Raw genomic sequence first — 20,895 nt, forward strand, 5'->3', positions numbered from 1 at the left:
AAAGCCTGTGTGTAGCAATGAGGACCCAGCATGGCCAAAAAGTAAATAGATAAAATAAAATTTTATTTATTTAAAATATAAATTTATTTATCTTAATTGGAGGTTAATTACTTTACAATATTCTATTGGTTTTGCCATACATCAACATGAATCCGCCACAGGAATACACGTGTTCCCCATCCTGAACCCCTCCGCCCTCCTCCCTCTCCATACCATCCCTCTGGGTCGTCCCAGGGCACCAGCCTCAAGCATCCAGTATCATGCATCGAACCTGGACTGGTGATTCATTTCATATATGATATTATACATGTTTCAATGCCATTCTCCCAAATCATCCCACCCTCTCCCTCTCCCACGGAGTCCAAAAGACTGTTCTATACATCTGTGTCTCTTTTGCTGTCTTGATATTGTTACCATCTTTCTAAATTCCATATATATGCGTTAGTATAAAAATATGGAACGCTTCACGAATTTGCGTGTCATCCTTGCGCAGGGGCCATGCTAATCTTCTCTGTATCGTTCCAATTTTAGTATATGTGGTGCCGAAGCGAGCACAAAATAAAATTTTAAATTCATATTGCCAGAATGCTTCTGAGAAAATATTTTTGTTGTTCAGTCACTAAGTCATGTCTGACTCTTTGCAAATGGACATGGACTGCAGCACACCAGGTTCACCTGTCCTTCACTATCTCCTGGAGTTTGCTCAAGCTCACGTCCATTAAGCCAGTGATGCTATCTAGCCACCTCATCCTCTGTCATCCCCTTCTCCTCCTGCCCTCAATCTCTCCCAACATCAGGGTCTTTTCCAATAAGCCAGCTCTTTGCATCAGGTAGCCAAAGTATTGGAGCTTCAGTATTAGTCCATCCAATGAATATGCAGGGTTGATTTCCTTTAGGATTGACTGGTTTGATCTCCCTGCAGTCCAAGGGACTCTCAAGAATCTTCTCCAGCACCACAGTTCAAAAGCATCAGTTCTTTGGCACTCAGCCTTCTTTGTGGTCCAATTCGCATATCCATACATGACTACTGGAAAACCATAGCTTTGACTATATATGGATGTTTATTGGCAAAGTGACATCTCTGCTTTTTAATACACTGTCTAAGTTTGACAAAGCTTTTCTTCCAAGGAGCAAGTGTCTTTTAATTTCATGGTTTCAATCACTGTCCTCAGTGATTTTGGAGAAAAGTATAACTACTCAATTTCCCTTTCTTTAGTGAAAATCAAGCAACAATATTTGCCAATCATGAGAGGTGAAAAGTGATTCAGGAATTATTTAAGGCTGTGCTCTCAAAAGAAAGGGAGTGAGGGAAAAAGGATGAGTAGGAAAAGAGTTGTCAACCTGATTCCAAGGGGAGTTCTGGAATATGGCTTGCCCCACAAGGGGAGCAATTTTTTGTACCACACTATCTGTTGGTCATTGGTGGTGAGCTGCCTCTGGGTAACTACTGTCTTGGATTAAATAGTTCCTTTTGTCAAGGGTCATTCTTTAGACTCTAGGGAAAAGAGAGCTGTGAACTTTTAGCTGCCAACACTCACAGAAGCTCCAGAATGGGGTATACCTTCCTGTAGGAAATATTGGTGGGTGTAGTTGAGTTGTGTCCCTTCGAGTTCAGGTCTACAAGAACCTCAGAATGTGACCTTATTTGACAAATAGCTCTTTGTAGGATGTAATTAGTTATGAGGCTGAGGAGGCTCAGGATACACTACCTCAGCATATGGCACTTAGCGTATTTTCACCTGAAGGAGTTTGAGAAAACAGCAGAAGTAGGAAGGTCATTGTGAACAATCCACCACTCCCAAAGCAGGCCAAAAAACTTTCTTGAGAAAGGTGCCTTCCCTATATCTGGAGGAAGGGAGCATTCTTATCTCTTGAAGACAAAGGAATGCTAAGAAGAATGTGAACAAACAAGTCTTGCTAGTTTGTTCCCCATTTTACTATACTTACCCTATACACATCAAGTTACCATTCAGTTCAGTTCAGTCGCTCAGTCCTGTCCAACTCTTTGCGACCCCATGAATCACAGCACACCAGGCCTCCCTGTCCATCACCATCTCCCGGAGTTCACTCAAATTCACGTCCATTGAGTTGGTGATGCCATCCAGCCATCTCATCCTCTGTCATCCCCTTCTCCTCCTGCCCACAATACCTCCCAGCATCAGGGTCTTTTCCAATGAGTCAACTCTTCACATGAGGTGGCCAAAGTATTGGAGTTTCAGCTTCAGCATCAGTCCTTCCAATGAACACTCAGGACTGATCTCCTTTAGGATGGACTGGTTGGATCTCCTTGTAGTCCAAGGGACTCTCAAGAGTCTTCTCCAACACCACAGTTCAAAAGCATCAATTCTTCAGTGCTCAGTTTTCTTCACCGTCCAACTCTCACATCCATACATGACCACTGGAAAAACCACAGCCTTGACAAGAAGGACCTTTGTTGGCAAAGTAATGTCTCTGCTTTTGAATATGCGATCTAGGTTGGTCATAACTTTCCTTCCAAGGAGTAAGCATCTTTTAATTTCATGGCTGCAATCACCATCGGCAATGATTTTGGAGCCCCAAAAAGATAAAGTCTGACACTGTTTCCACTGCTTCCCCATCTATTTCCCATGAAGTAATGAGACCAGATGCCATGATCTTCATTTTCTGAATGTTGAGCTTGAAGCCAACTTTTTCACTCTCCTCTTTCACTTTCATCAAGAGGCTTCTTAGTTCCTCTTCACTTTCTGCCATAAGGGTGGTGTCATCTGCATATCTGAGGTTATTGATATTTCTCCTGGCAATGTTGATTCCAGCTTGTGTTTCTTCCAGCCCAGCGTTTCTCACGATATACTCTGCATAGCAGTTAAATAAGCAGAGTGACAATATACAGCCTTGACATACTCCTTTTCCTATTTGGAACCAGTCTGTTGTTCCATGCCCAGTTCTAACTGTTGCTTCCTGACCTGCATATAGGTTTCTCAAGAGGCTGGTCAGGTGGTCTGGTATTCCAATCTCTTTCAGAATTTTCCACAGTTTCTTGTGATCCACACAGTCAAAGACTTTGGCATAGTCAATAAAGCAGAAATAGATGTTTTTCTAGAACTCTCTTGCTTTTTCCATGATCCAGCGGATATTGGCAATTTGATCTCTGATTCCTCTGCCTTTTCTAAAACCAGCTTGAACATCTGGAAATTCACGGTTCATGTATTGCTGAAGCCTGGCTTGGAGAATTTAGAGCATTACCTTACTAGCGTGTGAGATGAGTGCAATTGTGCAGTAGTTTGAGCATTCTTTGGCATTGCCTTTCTTTGGGATTGGAATGAAAACTGACCTTTTCCAGTCCTGTGGCCACTGCTGAGTTTTCCCAATTTGCTGGCATACTGAGTACAGCACTTTCACAGCATCATCTTTCAGGATTTGAAATAGCTCAACTGGAATTCCATCACCTCCACTAGCTTTGTTCATAGTGATGCTTTCTAAGGCCCACTTGACTTCACATTCCAGGATGTCTGGCTCTAGGTGAGTGATCATGCCATCGTGATTATCTGGGTCATGAAGATCTTTTTTGTACAGTTCTTCTGTGTATTCTTGCCACCTCTTTTTAATATCTTCTGCTTCTGTTAGGTCCATATCATTTCTGTCCTTTATTGAGCCCATCTTTGCATGAAATGTTCCCTTAGTATCTCTAATTTTCTTGAAGAGATCTCTAGTCTTTCCCATTCTGTTGTTTTCCTCTATTTCTTTGTACTGATATCTGAGGAAGGCTTTCTTATCTCTCCTTGCTGTTCTTTGGAACTCTGCATTCAGATGCTTATATCTTTCCTTTTCTCCTTTGCCTTTCACTTCTCTTCTTTCCACTGCAATTTGTAAGGCCTCCCCAGACAGCCATTTTGTTTTTTTGGATTTCTTTTCCATGGGGATGATCTTGATCCCTATCTCCTGTACAATGTCAGGAACCTCACTCCATAGTTCATCAGGTACTCTATCTATCAGATCTAGTCCCTTAAATCTATTTCTCACTTCCACTGTATAATCATAAGGGATTTGATTAGGTCTAGTGGTTTTTGCTACTTTCTTCAATTTAAGTCTGAATTTGGTAATAAGGAGTTCATGATCTGAGCCATAGTCAGCTCCTGGTCTTGTTTTTGCTGACTATATAGAGCTTCTCCATCTTTGGCTGCAAATAATATAATCAATCTGATTTTGGTGTTGACCATCTGGCAATGTCCATGTGTAGACTCTTCTCTTGTGTTGTTGGAAGAGGGTGTTTGTTATGACCAGTGCGTTCTCCTTGCAAAACTCTATTAGCCTTTGCCCTGCTTCATTCCGTATTCCAAGGCCAAATTTGCCTGTTACCCCAGGTGTTTCTTGACTTCCTACTTTTGCATTCCAGTCCCCTATAATGAAAAGGACATCTTTTGGGGGTGTTAGTTCTAAAAGGTCTTGTAGGTCTTCACAGAACCATTCAACTTCTGCTTCTTCAGTGTTATTGGTTGGGGCATAGGTTTGGATCACTGTGATATTGAATGGTTTGCCCTGGAAACGAACAGAGAGCATTCTCTCGTTTTTGAGATTGCATCCAAGTACTGCATTTCAGACTCTTTTGTTGACCGTGATGGCTACTCCATTTCTTCTAAGGGATTCCTGCCCACAGTAGTAGTTATAATGGTCATCTGAGTTAAATTCACCCATTCCAGTCCATTTTAGTTTGCTGAGTCCTAGAATGTTGACGTTCGCTCTTGTCATCTCCTGTTTGACCACTTTCAATTCGCCTTGATTCATGGACCTGACATTCCAGGTTCCTATGGAATATTGCTCTTTACAGCATTGGACCTTGCTTCTATCACCAGTCACATCCACAACTGGGTATTGTTTTTGCTTTGGCTCCATCCCCTCATTCTTTCTGGAGTTATTTCTCCATGGATCTCCAGTAGCATATTGGGCACCTACTGACCTGGGGAGTTCCTCTTTCAGTATCCTATCATTTTGCCTTTTCATAGTGTTCACGGGGTTCTCAAGGCAAGAATACTGAAGTGGTATTCCCTTTTTCAGTGGACCACATTCTGTCAGACCTCTCCGCCATGACCCGCCCCGTCTTGGGTGGCCCCACATGGCATGGCTTAGTTTCATTGAGTTAGACAAGGCTGTGGTCTGTGTGATCAGATTGGTTAGTTTTCTGTGATTATGGTTTCAGTGTGTCTGCCCTCTGATGCCCTCTTGCAACACCTACCGTCTTGCTTGGGTTTCTCTTACCTTGGGTGTGGGGTATCTCTTCATGGCTGCTCCAGCAAAGCGCAGCCGCTGCTTTTTTTTGCCATGCCTCAAGGCATTCAGGATCTTAGTTCCTCTACCAGGGATTGACCCCATGTTCCCTGCAGTGGCAGCGAGGAGTCCTAACCACTGGACTGCCAGGGAAGTCCCAAAAATATTTCTAAAAGACTATTCTGACAGATATTATAGAGGAAGCTGGAATCTTCATCTAAAAGGCTAGAGAGATGCAGGTGGTCTGCCATAAACCTCTGAGAAGTTCTGGGGCTGCTAGAATTGGCATACAAGGGAGTGCACTAACAGACTTAAGAGCTGGGATGTTAGTTGGAGAATTGCATATAGGTCTGCTGACCCTCCCTTATTAGCGCCTTTCCTCCTACAGGCAAAATTGTCAAATCAAGAGCATCAGACATTTAGCCAAAAACAGAAGTGCTCTATGCTGAGAAGAGGGAAATGCTAAGCCTCCTAACAAGAAGTAGCTCCACAGAGGAAGATAAAGAGACAACTGATCAGCGGCATTAAGAGTCAGTCTGCAGGGGACTTCCCTGGTGGCTCAGTGGTAAAGAATGGGTCTCCCAATGCACAAGACACAGGTTCAGTCCCTGGCCCTGGAAGATCCCACGTGCCCTGGGGCAACTAAGCCTGTGCTCTACAACTAATGAATTCCGTGCATCCTAAAGCTTGCACTCCACAGCAAGAGAAGCCACCACAAGGAGAACCCCGCACACTGCAACTAGAGAAAATCCCATGCAGCAACGTGCACCCAGCAGCGCCAAAATGAAATAAAGTTAAAACGAAACAAAAAAAAGAATCCGTCTGCAAAGTAATGAGAGTCTAAAGCCAACGGGTGGGAAAAAGGGGTAGTGACATGATAGCACTGGAGAAGAGGAAGGAAAACACCAGAGAGATTAAGAGAGAAAAATGAATTGAAAATACCCTCATGAAAGATTGTATCTTCAAGATTACAGAACTGGGACTTCCCTGCTAGTCCGGTGGCTAAAGCCCCGCCATGCAAGGGGCCAGAGTTTGATCTCTGGTTAGGCAACAAGATCTCACAGGTCACAACTGTGAGTTCACATGCTTCAACAAAGATGTGCCGCAACCCCGTGTACTGCAATTAAGACCTGGTGCAGCCAAAAAATAACCCAAGAGAGATTACAGGTAGACCACATGCTAGACATTTCTATGGAAAAAACAGGACATTTAAAAAAGGTTAGGTAAAACAGTCTTATAACACATCTGAACCACTGAATGTTAGACAATAGGTAATACCTTCATGGTTCTGAGGAAAATTAATTTTTAACTTGGAATTGTATACCTAGACCAAAACCAAAAAATATCAAATTTAAGAGTGTGGAAAACAACCAGTCTAATCCTGGTTCACTGAGAAACTCATAGCCCATCTGGGAAGAAAGACATGTAAACATGATACACATAAGATAAGCAAAGTGTAGAGAGGTCTCACAGGATGTCATCATCGTGAATGCCGCTGCTGCTAAGCTGCTTCAGTTGTGTCCAGCTCTGTGCGACTCCATAGATGGCAGCCCACCAGGCTCCTCTGTCCCTGGGATTCTCCAGGCAAGAACACTGGAGTGGGTTGCCATTTCCTTCTCCAATGCATGAAAGTGAAAAGCGAAAGTGAAGTCGTTCAGTCGTGTCTGACTCTTCATGACCCCATGGACCAGGCCCCTACTCAGCCTACCAGGGCCCTCCGTCCGTGGGATTCTCCAGGCACGAGTACTGGAGTGGGTTGCCATGTCCTTCTCCGCATTATGAATGGAGGGGCACCCAACCTTGTCTCAAGGTAGGAGAAGACTTCTTGTAAGAGATGATCCTGAGCTGAGCCTTCAACCATGAGGAATCAACTCAGTGAATCTCTTCAACAAATTTCCCTGACTAAGATAAGACTGTGTTAAGAGAAATTTCATCCATATTCAAATTTGACTTTCACATAGCTTATAATCTGGTCATGACTAAGGGCATAAGCATTAAAAAAAAGTCATGACTTTGCTTACTATTCCCATCACATATTCACAGAACCTGATACACAAGATCTGTAGCTCATGACTAATCCATTGTAAGTTGGGCATACCCACCTTTTGACTTGAACAAACTGTTGAAACCATCACTTTTTTCTTTCATTGAAGTTCTCTATCTATGTCAAATGAACTCAATTTTGTAATGTTTAGATAAAACTTTTCAAATTCCTTACAGGCATGTGATTAGGCCTTATTAATTTCTGGGTGGTTATCATTTATTTTTTTGTTTGTTTGTTGGAAACTTAGGGCAGGCTCCTTTCTGGTGTCAGGGAATAATTAATACTATAGAGGGGCTAAGAAGTTTAAAGAATGACTGGCAAAGTCATATTTGTGGAGTTTTTCTTTTTTTCTATATTTTCCTGAAAACCCAGTAAGCCAAAGAAATGAATAAGGTTCCAATGTAGTCTTTCATGTATTCTTTCCTACTTAGAATTTATTTTTAATTCTTTGTTTTTTCATTTTTAATTTTTTGAATAACAAGTCCCCCCAGCAATCAAAATGAATTAACCATCCATGGCGAGACTGATTAACCTACTCTTTAATTTTTTTGTAGCATATTGTAGTTATCATATATTTGAGGACACCTGATATTTTTCTGTACATGAACTACCAAAACAATGACAATGAAAAAGATTTTGTAATCTGTCTGCAGAAAATTCTAATCTTTAAGGATCAAATTCATTCACCATGATGTTTTAGTTATTAGAATAGAGAGATTCAGCTAAAAGATAAAGAGGGAGTGTTTTAGTAACATACTTGTAGTTAGATTCTCCTTTATGAAAAGAAAAAATGTAAATTAAAAACCCTAGTCAGGGGATCGGAGAAGGCAATGGCACCTGACTCCAGTACTCTTGGCTGGAAAATCCCATGGACGGAGGAGCCTGGTAGGCTGCAGTCCATGGGGTCGCTATGAGTCGGACACGACTGAAGCGACTTAGCAGCAGCAGCAGCAGTCTGGGGATACTAAAAAGTCCCTCCCACGCCCACTGATTGTGATGTAGTCAAGGACAATTTTTTTCTCCTTTTCAGGATGGGGGCTTCCCTCGTAGCTCAATCAATAAGGAGTTTGCCTGCAATTCAGGAGACCCAGGTTCGATTCCTGTGTTGGGAAGATCCCCTGGAGAAGGAAATGGCAACCCACTCCAGTATTCTTGCCTGGAGAATCCCATGAACAGTGAAGCCTGGCAGGCTACAATCTATGGGGTTGCAAGAGTCGGATGGATGGAGAGACAGACAAAGACAGAGTCAAAACTCAGGCTGTGTCCTGGGTTAAATAGTGTCCCCTCCAAAATTCATGGCCACCTGGAAGCTGAGTGTGATCTTATTTTGGAAATAAGGTCTTTATAGATGTATCCAAGTTATGATGCAGTCATACTATATTAAGGTTTGGGCCATAATCCAATGACTGATATCCTTTTAAGAGGGGAATCTGGACACAGACACAAATGAATGAAGGGCATGAAAAGAAAGAGTCAGAGATTGAAGTTATCCTGCCACAAGCCAAGGTTGTCGAGGATTACTGCCAACCACCAGAACTGAAGAGAAGAGGCGTGGAGCAGATTTTCCCTCTGGGTCTCTGAAAGGTACCAACCTTATATACACCTTGATTTTAGACTTCCGGCCTCTAGAGTTACAAGAGAATATTTGTTTTAAGCCACTCAGTTTACCGTAATTTGTTAGAAGAGTGCTAGGAAAGTGACCTAGGCATGAACTTCTTCCTCCACTGGATCAGCAGCAGATGGGTATCCCTCTCTTGATCTGGCCTGCATCCTCATTCCAGTAGGGAGAGAGGTCTGATTCCTAATCCCATTGCCTCCAATTCCTCTTCTTCAGCTTCCCTGGCACTGACTTTGTACCCAAGAGTCTAGAATCTGTTTCCCCACTAGCCTTTAAACTTGAAGCTTTATTCTCAGACTTTAAATCAATGTTTAAGTAAACTAAATATGCCTTACAGAAGAGTAACAGGTATTTACATAGCAGTTAACACTCTGAAACTTGACTGACTAGAGAACTGCTGCTGGTTGCGTGGAAACAGCAAAAGCAAGGAAAGCCTCTTACATATACTGAGAAAATGAACATCTCAATGGCAGTGGAAACTATAAATTCTGTGTATTTCATAAGCCCCATGGCTCAGATGGCTTCCCTGGTGGCTCAGATGGTAAAGAATCTGCCTGCAATGCAGGAGACCTGGCTTCGATCTTTGGGCTGGGAAGATCCTCTGGAGAAGGAAATGGCAACCCACTCCAGTATTCCTGCCTGGAGAATCCCATGGACAGAGGAACCTGGCGGGCCACTCCAGTATTCCTGCCTGGAGAATCCCATGCACAGAGGAACCTGGCGGGCTACAGTCCACGGGGTTACAAAGAGTTTGACACAACTAACAACTTTCACTTTCATAAGCCCTATGACTCTTCTATGCACTGAGAAGGGGGACCTAGTGACATATCAATTAAATATGAAGGAAACGAAAACAGACATGGTAACTTTAACATATAAAAGTAGAGTCAATGACCAACAGGATGAACGTCTCAACGGGATAATTTAATCTTGATTTCGCTCAGTTGTGTCTGACTGTTTGTAACCCCATGGACTATACAGTCCATGGAATTCTCCAGGCCAGAATACTGGAGTGGGTAGCTATTTCCTTCTCCAGGGGATCTTCCCAACCCAGGGATCGAATCCAGGTCTCCTGCATTGCAGGTAGATTCTTTACCAACTGAGCTACCAGGAAAGCCCAATGTACACTAACAATACTTGGCAGTGCAGTTTATCCTCTATTGTCTTATTAGATACCTGGGATTAAATACTATCACTGACCAACCACACAAATTATCCTCCTGGAGCCTCAGTATTGTTATCTGTAAAATGGAGATAATGCATAACTTCCTCACAGAGTACCTGTAAGGATTAATTATATTAGCTAGCTTATGATTCAGTAAATGTTAGCTCTCATTCTCACCCCACTTACTTGCCAAAAATTGTCATTTTTTCCTCAAGCCACCTGCCCTTACTCCCACTGATTCTTTTGTCCTCTGCACTTGATCGTGCTTCCCACATCATAGAGAAATGAAAAGTTACTACAGATCTTCCTCAGTTTACGATGGGATTATGTCCTGTAAAAACCCATTGTTACATTGGAAATAAAATGAATTTAATACACCTATCCCACTGAACATTAGGGCTTAGCCTGGCCTACCTTAAATGTGCTCAGAACATTTACATTAGGCTACAGTTGGGCAAAATCATTGAATGCAAACCCTGTTTTAACAGTGTTGAATATCACCTGTAATTAATTGAATATTATACTGAAAGTGCAAAACAGGATGGCTGTAAGTGTATTGGTTTCACCTTTTTTTCCTCTACTAGCTCGTCTCTTTCGATATATGAGAAGTTCCTTCCTCTTATGAAAAACAAACTAATAACAAAACAAAACTCTGAACTTGTCTTGACTATGGTAGCTACAATCCTATCTTTCTCCTACCTTTTTTAGCCAAGTTCCTAAATTTTTCATTTAAATTTTATTTACCTTTTGAAAAGACATTACATGAATCAAAATTCAAAAAGGTATGCTGTACAAATTCTCCCTCCTGTCTCTGATTCTCAAGCAGTTTTTCTCCCATGATCAGTTTCTTGTGGTCCTTTTAGAGATAAGTCATGCCTATATAAGCAAGTATATATATATTTTTCTTTGTATAAAAATGTTAGCATATTACGGACAATCTTCTACTTCTTGCTTTTTTTTTCATTTAAAAATATATATTAGAGGTCTTTCCATTTAATTACCTAAACAACTGCCTCATGGTTTAGGTCTTCTGAAAAGCACATGATACCAAGATACGATTAGACCTGTAAGAGACTTATTGGAGGAAATGCCTGTGAGAGAGAGAAAGGAGGAAGCTAAAGGAGCTGTCAGGTCCCGATGATCTGCTCTTGTGAAGGACAGTGGGAAGGAAGGAGGGTTGGGTAGGCAGTGACTCAGACTGTAACACAGTTCTAAGAAAGTTTCAGATAGGCTTAAATCTGGGGAGATTTTAAGCTAGAGTCACTTTCAGAGGAACCCAGCATCTTGCAGGAATGGACCTGTCTCCGTATCCTGCTATGTTCAGTCATAGGCTAGGAGCAATTGTTGGGCACGGTGAGCTCACTGCAAATGCAGTGGTAGATTCAAAGCTTAGCAGCTGGGGCCTTCTTGCAAGGAAGAAATCGGAGAGGCACATTCATAGCTTTTACAATACTTTTAGGGCCTTAAAATAATCCATTGGATGTACCGTAATTTATCCATTCCTCTTCTAATGAACATTTTTGTTTCCCAGTCCTTTCCTAGTAGAAACAACGCTCAATGAATAACCTTAAGGTATATCACCTTGCACACATGGGGAATTCCACAAATTGGGCTCTTGGGGAAATACACGTTGAGATGGAGATTAACATGAGATCAGTTTATTACAGAATGTTGATGAGATCAATACTTCTGGAAGGAAAAGGAAGAAAGCTGGATGGGGGAGACCGACAAATTGATCTGCAATGCATTCTCAGTGATGGCCTGAGTCAACCCAACTTGGCTTAAAAGTCTCCAATGGCTTTCTGTTGCATATAGAATGAGGAAATCTAAAGCTTCCACTTACTATATATAACTCTTCATTATCTGAACTTTTGTCTATCTCTCCAGTCATTCCTTAACCATCCCCTTTTCCTGCCTTAATTAATCTGTAATGTTTAAGCTAGTTGCATTTGTCAGAATATATTAGGTTCTCTCATGATACACGCACATGCCATTTTGTGATAAATAATTCTCTGTTCTTTACTTCCCCATTTGTCCTCCAAATAAGATTCTTCAAATTTTGGCTGAAAAAACGACCTTCTTCATGATGTGTATCCTAACTCCTCCGGAAGTCCTCCCTCCTATTCTATTGCTCTTTGTACCCACCCAGTTTGTTTTTAACTTGCTTGCATGTTTATTACTTCAATACATTTTAGTCCCCAATGGAAAAGACCAGTTTTCATCTGGTATCTCCAGCACTTATTATAGTGCGGAGAAACAACAGAAACTCAGATATTTCATGATTTACATCAAGATCTGAGTAAGTTTCCCAGGAAACTTTGTAATAAATAAACGGTCCTCTTTCCTCCTCCCTCCAGGTTTCCTCCAAAACCTAGCAGGCAGGTCACTATTAACTTTCCTTGCCACTTCAGGTGGAATTGATTGTTTCCTGCTCTATGTAAGTCCTGCTGCTGCCAAGTCGCTTCAGTCGTGTCCGACTCTGTGCGACCCCAGAGACGGCAGCCCACCAGGCTCCCCCATCCCTGGGATTCTCCAGGCAAGAACACTGGAGTGGGTTGCCATTTCCTTCTCCAATGCATGAAAGTGAAAAGTGAAAGTGAAGTTGCTCAGTCATGTCCGACTTAGCGATCCCAAGGACTGCAGCCTGCCAGGCTCCTCCATCCATGGGATTTTCCAGGCAAGAGTACTGGAGTGGGGTGCCATTGTCCTATTCTAGCACTAACCAGGTTTAAGATTGTATCACAAACATCTGATACATTTTATGCACAAGACTTTCTTGAACATTCTAGGAAAACGTCACTATTATGCAAAAATCATAAAAAAACAAAACCCCTCAACCGTCCAACCCAAATGATTGTTTTCAAACGCTGCATCCCGCAGGTACTTTTATTGTCCTTAGACAGATGGCCAAAACCTTGGCTATATATGCTAGGAAGAAACCACGATTAGAATGCTAAGAAAACGAAGACTTGCTGCTGAGGCGCGAAAGTTCTCTGGTTGACGCTAGAACGAGGAAACCGCTGAATGTTCAGCTTTTGAAATACGGTTTTTGCATCGTAAAGAAAAAAGATTAACCTATCAGGAAGAATCGAGCACATCCAATTACCAATCAAGAGCCGGAAAGAAGCCAAAGCCAGGGGATACCCACGCATCAACGAGGACGTCATTCTCTCTTCTTCGCCAATAAGCAGTTGGATGGGGCGGGGCAAGAGGCGGGCCAATGGCCATAAAAAACAAACAACAATCTTCAGTACAACTGCCTTAGCCACAGTCCTTGCCTAGCAAGCCTCTGGAGCAAACTCCTGGGCAAGGCGCTTGTTAAATACTTTCCGCTCTCCTTCTCGCCCGGGGACATTTTTAATAGAGTACTTTCCTTACATCAGAACAAGGGCCTTCTTTCCACCAGCTCCCACAGACTCGCAGAAAGCACACTGCAACTTTGCGCTTTCTACCTTCGCAGGAACTGGCAGTCCAGCGCTACCTGAGGTGGGGGCGGCCTCAGTGCGCAGGCGTGCGTGCCTCCTGGAGGCGGGGCTATAGCGACCCATGTCAGCATGGGAGTTGTATTTCTTTTGGCCGCAAAACTCAATCATCTCGGAGGCAAAGGAACTACATTTCCCGGGAGTCTCCGCAACTTCGGGGCGGGCGGGCTGATTCGTTAATGAGCTCGAGGAAGCCGCGGCGCGGCCCACCAGGTTCCAAAACAAGGAAATGAAGGGGGGAGGCGGGACTGGGGGTGCCTGCGGGAGCTGCCGCCGCCGCCGCCGCCGCCGCGGAGGAGGAGGAGGTGGAGGAGGTGGCTGCAGCGGCCGCCGAGAAGTCCCTTGCTGAAGGCGAATCGCGGGGCGGCGGGCGGCGCGCGCGCGCGCGCCCGAGAGGTGGCTGTTGGAGAAGTGCAGCGGCGGTCGCGGGGGGAGGAGGAGGAGGAGGGACTGAGCGGCGGCGGCCCCCGCGTCCCGGTGCCTCTATGGGGAAAGCAGACAATGGATTATGATTTCAAGGCGAAGCTGGCGGCGGAGCGGGAGCGGGTGGAGGATTTGTTTGAGTACGAAGGGTGCAAAGTGGGACGCGGCACCTACGGGCACGTCTACAAGGCGAGGCGAAAAGATGGGTAAGAGCAGGGGCGGGGGGAGAAGGCTTGCTCGGGTCCTCGCTAGCTCGCGCCCTCGCGGGATGGGTGGGTCGAAGCCCAGTCGGGCCGTGCCCGGGCTGGGGGCGAGGCGGAGGTGGTCTCGGGGCTGCGTCCCGGGGCAGACTCTCAGGGACGCGGGTTTTGCCAGACCCCAGCATCGCGCCCGTCGAACTCCCGCGGCGCAGCCTGGTTGGGGGGCGTAGGTCTGGTCCCGAAGGGCGCTCTCCGCGTGCCAGGAGCTGGCGGCGGGACTCGAGTTGGGACCTCGGTTGGAGGTGGAGTTTGGGAGGAGGGGTGTCTGGTCTCCAGGGGAGACGCGGAGGGCTGGGAGAGCTCCGCCGAGGAGTTGCCGCTCCGGCCCTGGGCTGCTGGTGACGGTCGTGGTGGAACTTCCAATCGGCTGAGCGCCTCCCGGGGGCGGCGGTTTGAAACCTCGCGGAGGAGTCTGTCGGGCGGCCCAGAGCACCTGGGTCCTCGCCAGCCTCACCGGTGTGAGCCGTTGGGCACCTTGGCCCTAGGGGTCAGCCAGCCTGGTGGTCCTCGGCGCGATCCCTTCTGTCCCTGTCGTGTGCCTGGCGGCCACTTCTTCACGCCGCTTCGCCAGGCTGCGAGTTCTTTCTTCCATTCTCAATTTCCAGTTCCGCACCTTCCCCTCGAATGTAGGACCTTCTGAGAGACTAACCGCGTTTTGCTGGCAGAACTTCCTAGTTCGTTCTTGTACCTCATTTCGCCGCACCTTGGGTATTCTTACGTCCTCCACTCCATCCCTGCCAGACGACTGCGTGCTGAGGTTTTTCGGGCACCTAAATTATCCAGAACGGAATTCGAGTGACACAATGCTGGGCCTGAATCTTTGTTTTCCTGGGCGGTGAGAGATAATTTTAGGGACCCCTTAGTAGGCTCTTACTAATTGTTCTCTTAGGAGAAGAAGAGCTGGACGTTATATTGAAAAACGCCTGTCCTTCGTCCTGGAGGGCACGAGGCTCGTACTCCGGGACAGGTGGAACCAGTTCCCTGCCTGAGAAGGGTGGGTTTAAGTCAGTCGTCACCTTAAGGCCCATCCTGGCAGGAATTCCCCTTCCCCAGAGTTAGGGAGCCCAGGAACATTTGCCTGTCCCGCGTAAACTTTAAAGACGATCAAACTGTGGAAGAGAGTTTTTAGGATCGTAGCGAAACATTTCTGAATGAACTGATTATCAGCCATAACGACGATGGAAAGATCTGAAGTGATGCTTATCGTTCTGCGCACGCTTTTGTAATTGACATGGCTGATTGATGGACTCTAGGATCAAAGTAGTAGTAGTGTGTGGGTGTGTGTGGGCGCTTGCTTGCTTGCTGATTTCATACAGGGAAGGAGCAAGCACAACTTTATAAACTGTTTTATCATAAAGGATGGTGAAAACTACAAGGTACTTTGCAAGTGTAAAGGATTGTTATTATTGCAAATAACTTTTTTCTTTTGTTATAGCTGAATGGGCCCCAGAGTATTTAGTTGTTTGTGAACTTTTCTCATAATTTCTTTAGTTAATTACCAGGTGTCCTTGAATGAATATCTTGGAGTGCGAAGTACTATAATTGTATTTTGTTTTGTTTTGTTTTTTTTTTGAATATTTAGGCTGCTTGTTATACTGGTGTTCCTGTGGGAGTCTTAGCAGATACGTTTGGGGAAAGAACATCTAGCTTTTCTGTTCGGACGTTAGCGTTACAAAACAAATCAGAGGTGGTGTTTTTCATATTCCTCGTGCCAACTTCGTAATATATTTGAACTGGAATTTTTAAAATATATTTTAATTTTGTTGTTAAAAAAGATTAAAAATTTTTTTAAGCAGGCAACTTTGGAAAAAAGTTAAAAATTCTGCTTCTGGATTGTATTTAAATAGCACAGGCTACAACACCGAATAGATTATTTAATTCCTCCTTCTATTCTTTTTGAATATTTTCCCCTCTAATAAAATTTTTTATTTGAATACACTTCCTTCTTGAGTGATATTTGTTTGATTAGAATTAATAAAGCCTCTTTGGTTGAGTAAGATCAATTGGTGTATCTTCAAAATATTATACTTAAAAACTTTTAGGATCTGAAAGCATTAGTTTAAGTAACTAAATTATATGTAAGAAAAATAAAGACTTTTCTTAGACAAAGAGTCTAGTTGAGATTTGAGGCTTTATAGTGAACACCCACATCTCTTGTGCCTTGGTAGCAAGATTAGTTTTGTGTTCATTGATACCAGCTGATTGGAAAGAACAGTTTTTAGTGATGATTCTAAACTGATACAGATTTGCATCCTAAAGGATTTTACACTCTGATCATGGTAAATTACAGTGTAGCTTTTTCCAGAATTTATTTTGGTTAACTCAGAAGTATAATGCTATTTTAGGGAGCAAGAGAGAAATCATATGAGTACCTTAAAGAGGAACTATTCTGGTGTATATAATGTAGCATATAGGCAAAAAATTGTTCAGGTCTCTAGAAGAAACACTAGAAGTAACGTAACATTCATTAGAAAAGCCTCTGCTTATAGTTTAATAGTAGAGTTTACAAAACCATAGAATGTTATTTCCTTTGAAACATGACTTTAACTTAGGCCCTGTTAATTATGCTACATAAATTTGTAACAGAATGGAGATGCAAGATTTACAACTGGGTTTTCCACCTTTAATAAAAATGAGATTTGTTTCATCTTTCTGTTCTGAAGGAAGAGGATTTTTTTGACTCAACTTTTTTTTTTTTAATCGTAAAAGTTATTCTTGAAGAGAAACTAGAATATTTCTAGACTTTATGAGCAAGAATTTGTAGTATAGCCTTTCTTTCAACATTAAGAAAAAGTCACATAACAGTATGGTTACAAATCTCAAGACCACATTTATCACGTTTGAAACACTTCTTGTTTTCTTTGATAAAGGAATATTGTTAAAAATGTTCTTTTGTAAGAGATTCAGGCAAATATTCCATACTGGCATTATGTCTGAAAACTGTTATACCCAACAATAATACCATTCAACTTTGCAGTTCATTTAGCTCTTTGAAACCACTCCAATAAAAGAATGCTTTTTGGGGATATTTTGAAATACAGTAATTGAAAGTGAAATGGCTGACAGAGCCATCTTACAGAGTTTCAGTTTTGCCTAAGGGTTTCAGATGAGAAGTAGTTGGTAACTACATGTCTTAATGTCTGTCATGAAATCCTTCACAATAAATATAATCAGTACATGTAGATACATTTAGGTAAATGACAGGTACAATAGTGTCTGCCTGTTTTTGATGGGTTTTTCACATTGGTTCGTAGTTAATATAGGTGATAGTATTTGGGTTTTTGGAGACCTCCCAAAGATTTAAGATATATTATTAACAATCATAATATTTTAGAACTTTCAAAGGTTTTAGGTCATCTAGTCTAATTTCTTTTTACAAATGAGGAAACCAGAGCTTTAAGAGATGTCATGCCCATAGTTTTGGCAAAGACAAGTCTATAATCCCGGTTTCTTGAGTCTGAGTTCCTGCATTTTCTAATATGTTTTCCCTCCTAATACCTTGGGAGAAAAAGCGAAGAAGACCATATTGCTTCCAGTTTTGACTATCTTATTGTGTAAACTTTCCATGCAAAGGACACTACATCTATATGGAAAAAATATGGAGAAGGGACAGTGTCCCATATGAGGGGCATTTTAGAAAAGTAGACGTTCAGGCCAGTGGGTGCTGCCTCCTGTGGTTGCTTCTCTTAATCTGGTTTCTCTTCATCTTCACTATCATTGGCTTTGACCATCATCTCTGATTTGCACGATAGCCGAATTGGTCTCTGCCATTAGTCTTTTTCTCATTGTAGTCCTAGATCCAAGTTGCTGCCAGTGTTACTTTCCTACAAAATAAAATCAATCATGTCGTATCTCTTCTTGGAAAACTGTACATTCTCTGTGGCTCATCTGGTTCCGTCAGATCTTAATTCCCTAGTTTGGCATGTAAAAACCGTTTGCATTTGGATCCTAAAGTCTAGTCTTTACAGCCTTTATGCCTGCCACCACCTCCCTCCTTTTTCAGTGTGTTCAAGCCATATGCTTCTGTAGCGTTCAACTGCTCATATTTTTCTAGGATTTGCTAAGTCCTTTTCATGTCTCATTTTGTTTTTTCTATACTCAAACCAGAATGGTGTTGCTCTGTGATTTCTCTCTCCTCTTTCCTCCTCCCACAAACCTGGGAAACTCCTGCTCACAGTTGAATACCCAATTCAAATAGCTTTTGCTTAGAAGTCTTCCTCAGCCACCCAGTGTACTCATCTGTGTTTCTGCCCCTCTTGTTCTTGTGTGTAGAATATCACTGTGATATTAATCTGCTCTGTAAACTATTAGCTACAAATGGGTCATTGCCATCCTCCTGTCTCCACCTTGCATAGGGTTGAGCATGTAAGAATGCTCAAAAATTGATTAAAATTTAAAAAAATGCCCTAATGTTTTCAGTATTTGTTTTGAAAGCCTGAAATATAGTGATATTACATGACATAAGCAGTTCAATGTAAATATCTCTATAGCATTAACTAGGTCCAGTGTAATTTTTTTCTCAGAGAAATTATATGCTGTTTTTCAAGATAGTCCATACATTTCTTTTAATAGATTGATAAGTAATGTGGGTAATTTTTGAATTATTAAGCATTTTTCCCCCTCTTAGGCCAACTCTTCTAAAATTGCTAACTGTAGTAATCTGTCTTCTGTGCTTTTACTATCAATTTTATAGAGAAGCTTAGAAAATGTCAGCATTCAAACATTTTAGGAAATTTTTTGATATGGATTCATGTTAAGAAATTAAGTACCTTTATTAGCAAATCAGGTGACCATGAGCTTGTTTAATTAGTTCTTCACTTGTGCACTTCAGGCCTTCAAAACTTTGTTTTTGAGGCCCAGAAGGAATATTCTTTTCAATGAAATTTGATTGTCCAGAGCAGTGGTTGACAAACTTTTCCTCTAAAGAGGCAGAAACTAAATATTTAGGTTTTGTGGACCAGACCATCTATGTCAAAATTACTTGAATCTGCTGTTGTAGTGCCAAAGTATCCACAGTGTATAAGTGAACACAAATTGGAATGGCTGTGTTCCAGTAGGAAAAAAACCAAGTAGTGGGCTGTATTTGGCCCACAGGCTATAATTTGGCAACCCTTCGTCTAGAACAGTGATGTCCAATAGGATTTTCTGCAGTGATGAAAATGCATCTGTGCTGTCCAGTAAGGCAGCCAGCCGCTAGCCACATGTGGCTCCAGAAATGTGGTTAGCGTGACCAAGAAACTGGCCAGTAGCAATGATATTGGACTTAGCAGGAAAAAAACTTCAGTTTTTTTTTTTTTTGAGCAGGTGGCTTAGCGACAGTCCTTAACTCCATGAAGTTACCTTTCTATGAAAATGAGTGACAGTGTGAACAAATGAAATCAGAAGGTTTGGGTCTTTTTCAAGATAATAGAAGAAAATTTGAAGCTGAAATAATTTAATAAAGCAAACAAGTACTTGAACTGAAAAGCTTTCAATTTATGAGGGGAATCAAGGATAGCTGATTACTTTTAAAAAGAGTATTTCATTAAAAAAAGTACATGTATTTAGTAGTAAATGCACATGCATAAAAAAGATTATACAATCTGGTTGCCACCCTTCATGTTTTACCAAATCGCTGTAGTTTGTGTACATTCGATGAGTTTGTTCCAAGCCAAAAAAAAAAAAAAAAGTTTGCACAATGTATTGTAAGTTTTCCTTTTCCCAGTCACCCTTTTCCTTTTCTCGAGACAGCCATTCTTGGTTTTCTTTTTTAGAGGAATTTTCTTGGGAGTATGTGTGTTTAATAAGTAGTAGTGTGCTTTAAGTGGGATTTCCAGGTGGTTCAGTGGATGTCAGTATGGATGAATTAAGAATTTTTACTTTTGTATAGTATATTTTGAACTGGGTATGCTAGATCAAAAATTAATATATGATGTTAAATTACATATTTGTTATTTTCAGAATTCTCAAGTAGTGTAGTGAAAGTTGGACATCAGTATAGAAAGCTTGAAGGGAATATATTACAATTTGGAATTTTCTTGGTGGTAAATGTCTAAGAGTATTTGACTAATGTGTTTTTAAAGATCCACTTCTTCCTTTACGTGTGATACTGTGAGTATATAGTTTCATGCAGCTTTGGATTCCAAAATAAAGATACACACTCTTTGCTTTTTTTCAAAGAGCATTTTAACATTTTGAATTACCAACATGAGTATTTCTTTAAAAACAGGTAGTTTTTAAGGTCTAGAACCATAAAGAGGTAGCTGAGAGAACTATTTAAAGATTTTTGTCCGTTTATAAATAGCAGATAGTCCAACACTTCCTGTAATAGCCATTTTGAGCATGCATTGTGCAGGATAAAAGAGAGTCTCCAGAGAGAGGACAGGATGTAATTCAAGATACAAGTGTGGAGCAGTAGTTTTTTATTGAGGGTTTAGTTCTTATACAGAAGTGGGTAATGGATCAAAGAGAAATAAAAACCTGTAAAGTTCTCAAACAATTTATGTCTCTGCAAAATATCTTTAATTTCTAATAGAATAAGTCTTTCTGAAGAAAAAAATATACCCTCCTTACAGAGGTTTGAAACTTCTGTATTTTCTATTTAAAGAGATTATTTCAGTGAGACCTTGTGGTAGACCTCAGTTACTGATACGAATATGATTAGGATATGGATTTAATTACCA

At 41.9% G+C, this 20,895-nt stretch overlaps 1 protein-coding gene, 1 long non-coding RNA gene and 1 other non-coding gene across 4 annotated transcripts in view; 2 read left to right on the forward strand and 1 right to left on the reverse strand.

Moving 5' to 3' along the window:
- LOC138444748 (uncharacterized) overlaps window positions 1–7,458 on the forward strand; it is a 92,046-nt gene extending 84,588 nt beyond the window's left edge. Inside the window, exon 3 of the long non-coding RNA XR_011258572.1 lies at window positions 5,630–7,458. This is a non-coding gene — a long non-coding RNA (uncharacterized lncRNA). The remainder of the gene's footprint in view (window positions 1–5,629) is intronic.
- Window positions 449–555, reverse strand: LOC138445461 (U6 spliceosomal RNA). Its single transcript, XR_011258895.1, has one exon. It is a non-coding gene; the product is annotated as a U6 spliceosomal RNA (small nuclear RNA).
- A 6,294-nt stretch (window positions 7,459–13,752) lies between the features above and the next one.
- Window positions 13,753–20,895, forward strand: part of CDK19 (cyclin dependent kinase 19) — a 169,777-nt gene continuing 162,634 nt past the window's right edge. The window contains exon 1 of one of the 2 annotated variants that reach the window (XM_069598119.1): window positions 13,753–14,179. In XM_069598119.1, coding sequence (XP_069454220.1) covers window positions 14,052–14,179 — 128 coding nt within the window. In that variant the 5' untranslated portion in view covers window positions 13,753–14,051. The remainder of the gene's footprint in view (window positions 14,180–20,895) is intronic. The other variant, XM_069598121.1, reaches the window with a different exon arrangement.

The sequence above is a fragment of the Ovis canadensis genome, chromosome 8 (assembly GCF_042477335.2).
Source record: "Ovis canadensis isolate MfBH-ARS-UI-01 breed Bighorn chromosome 8, ARS-UI_OviCan_v2, whole genome shotgun sequence".
NCBI lineage: Eukaryota > Metazoa > Chordata > Mammalia > Artiodactyla > Bovidae > Ovis > Ovis canadensis.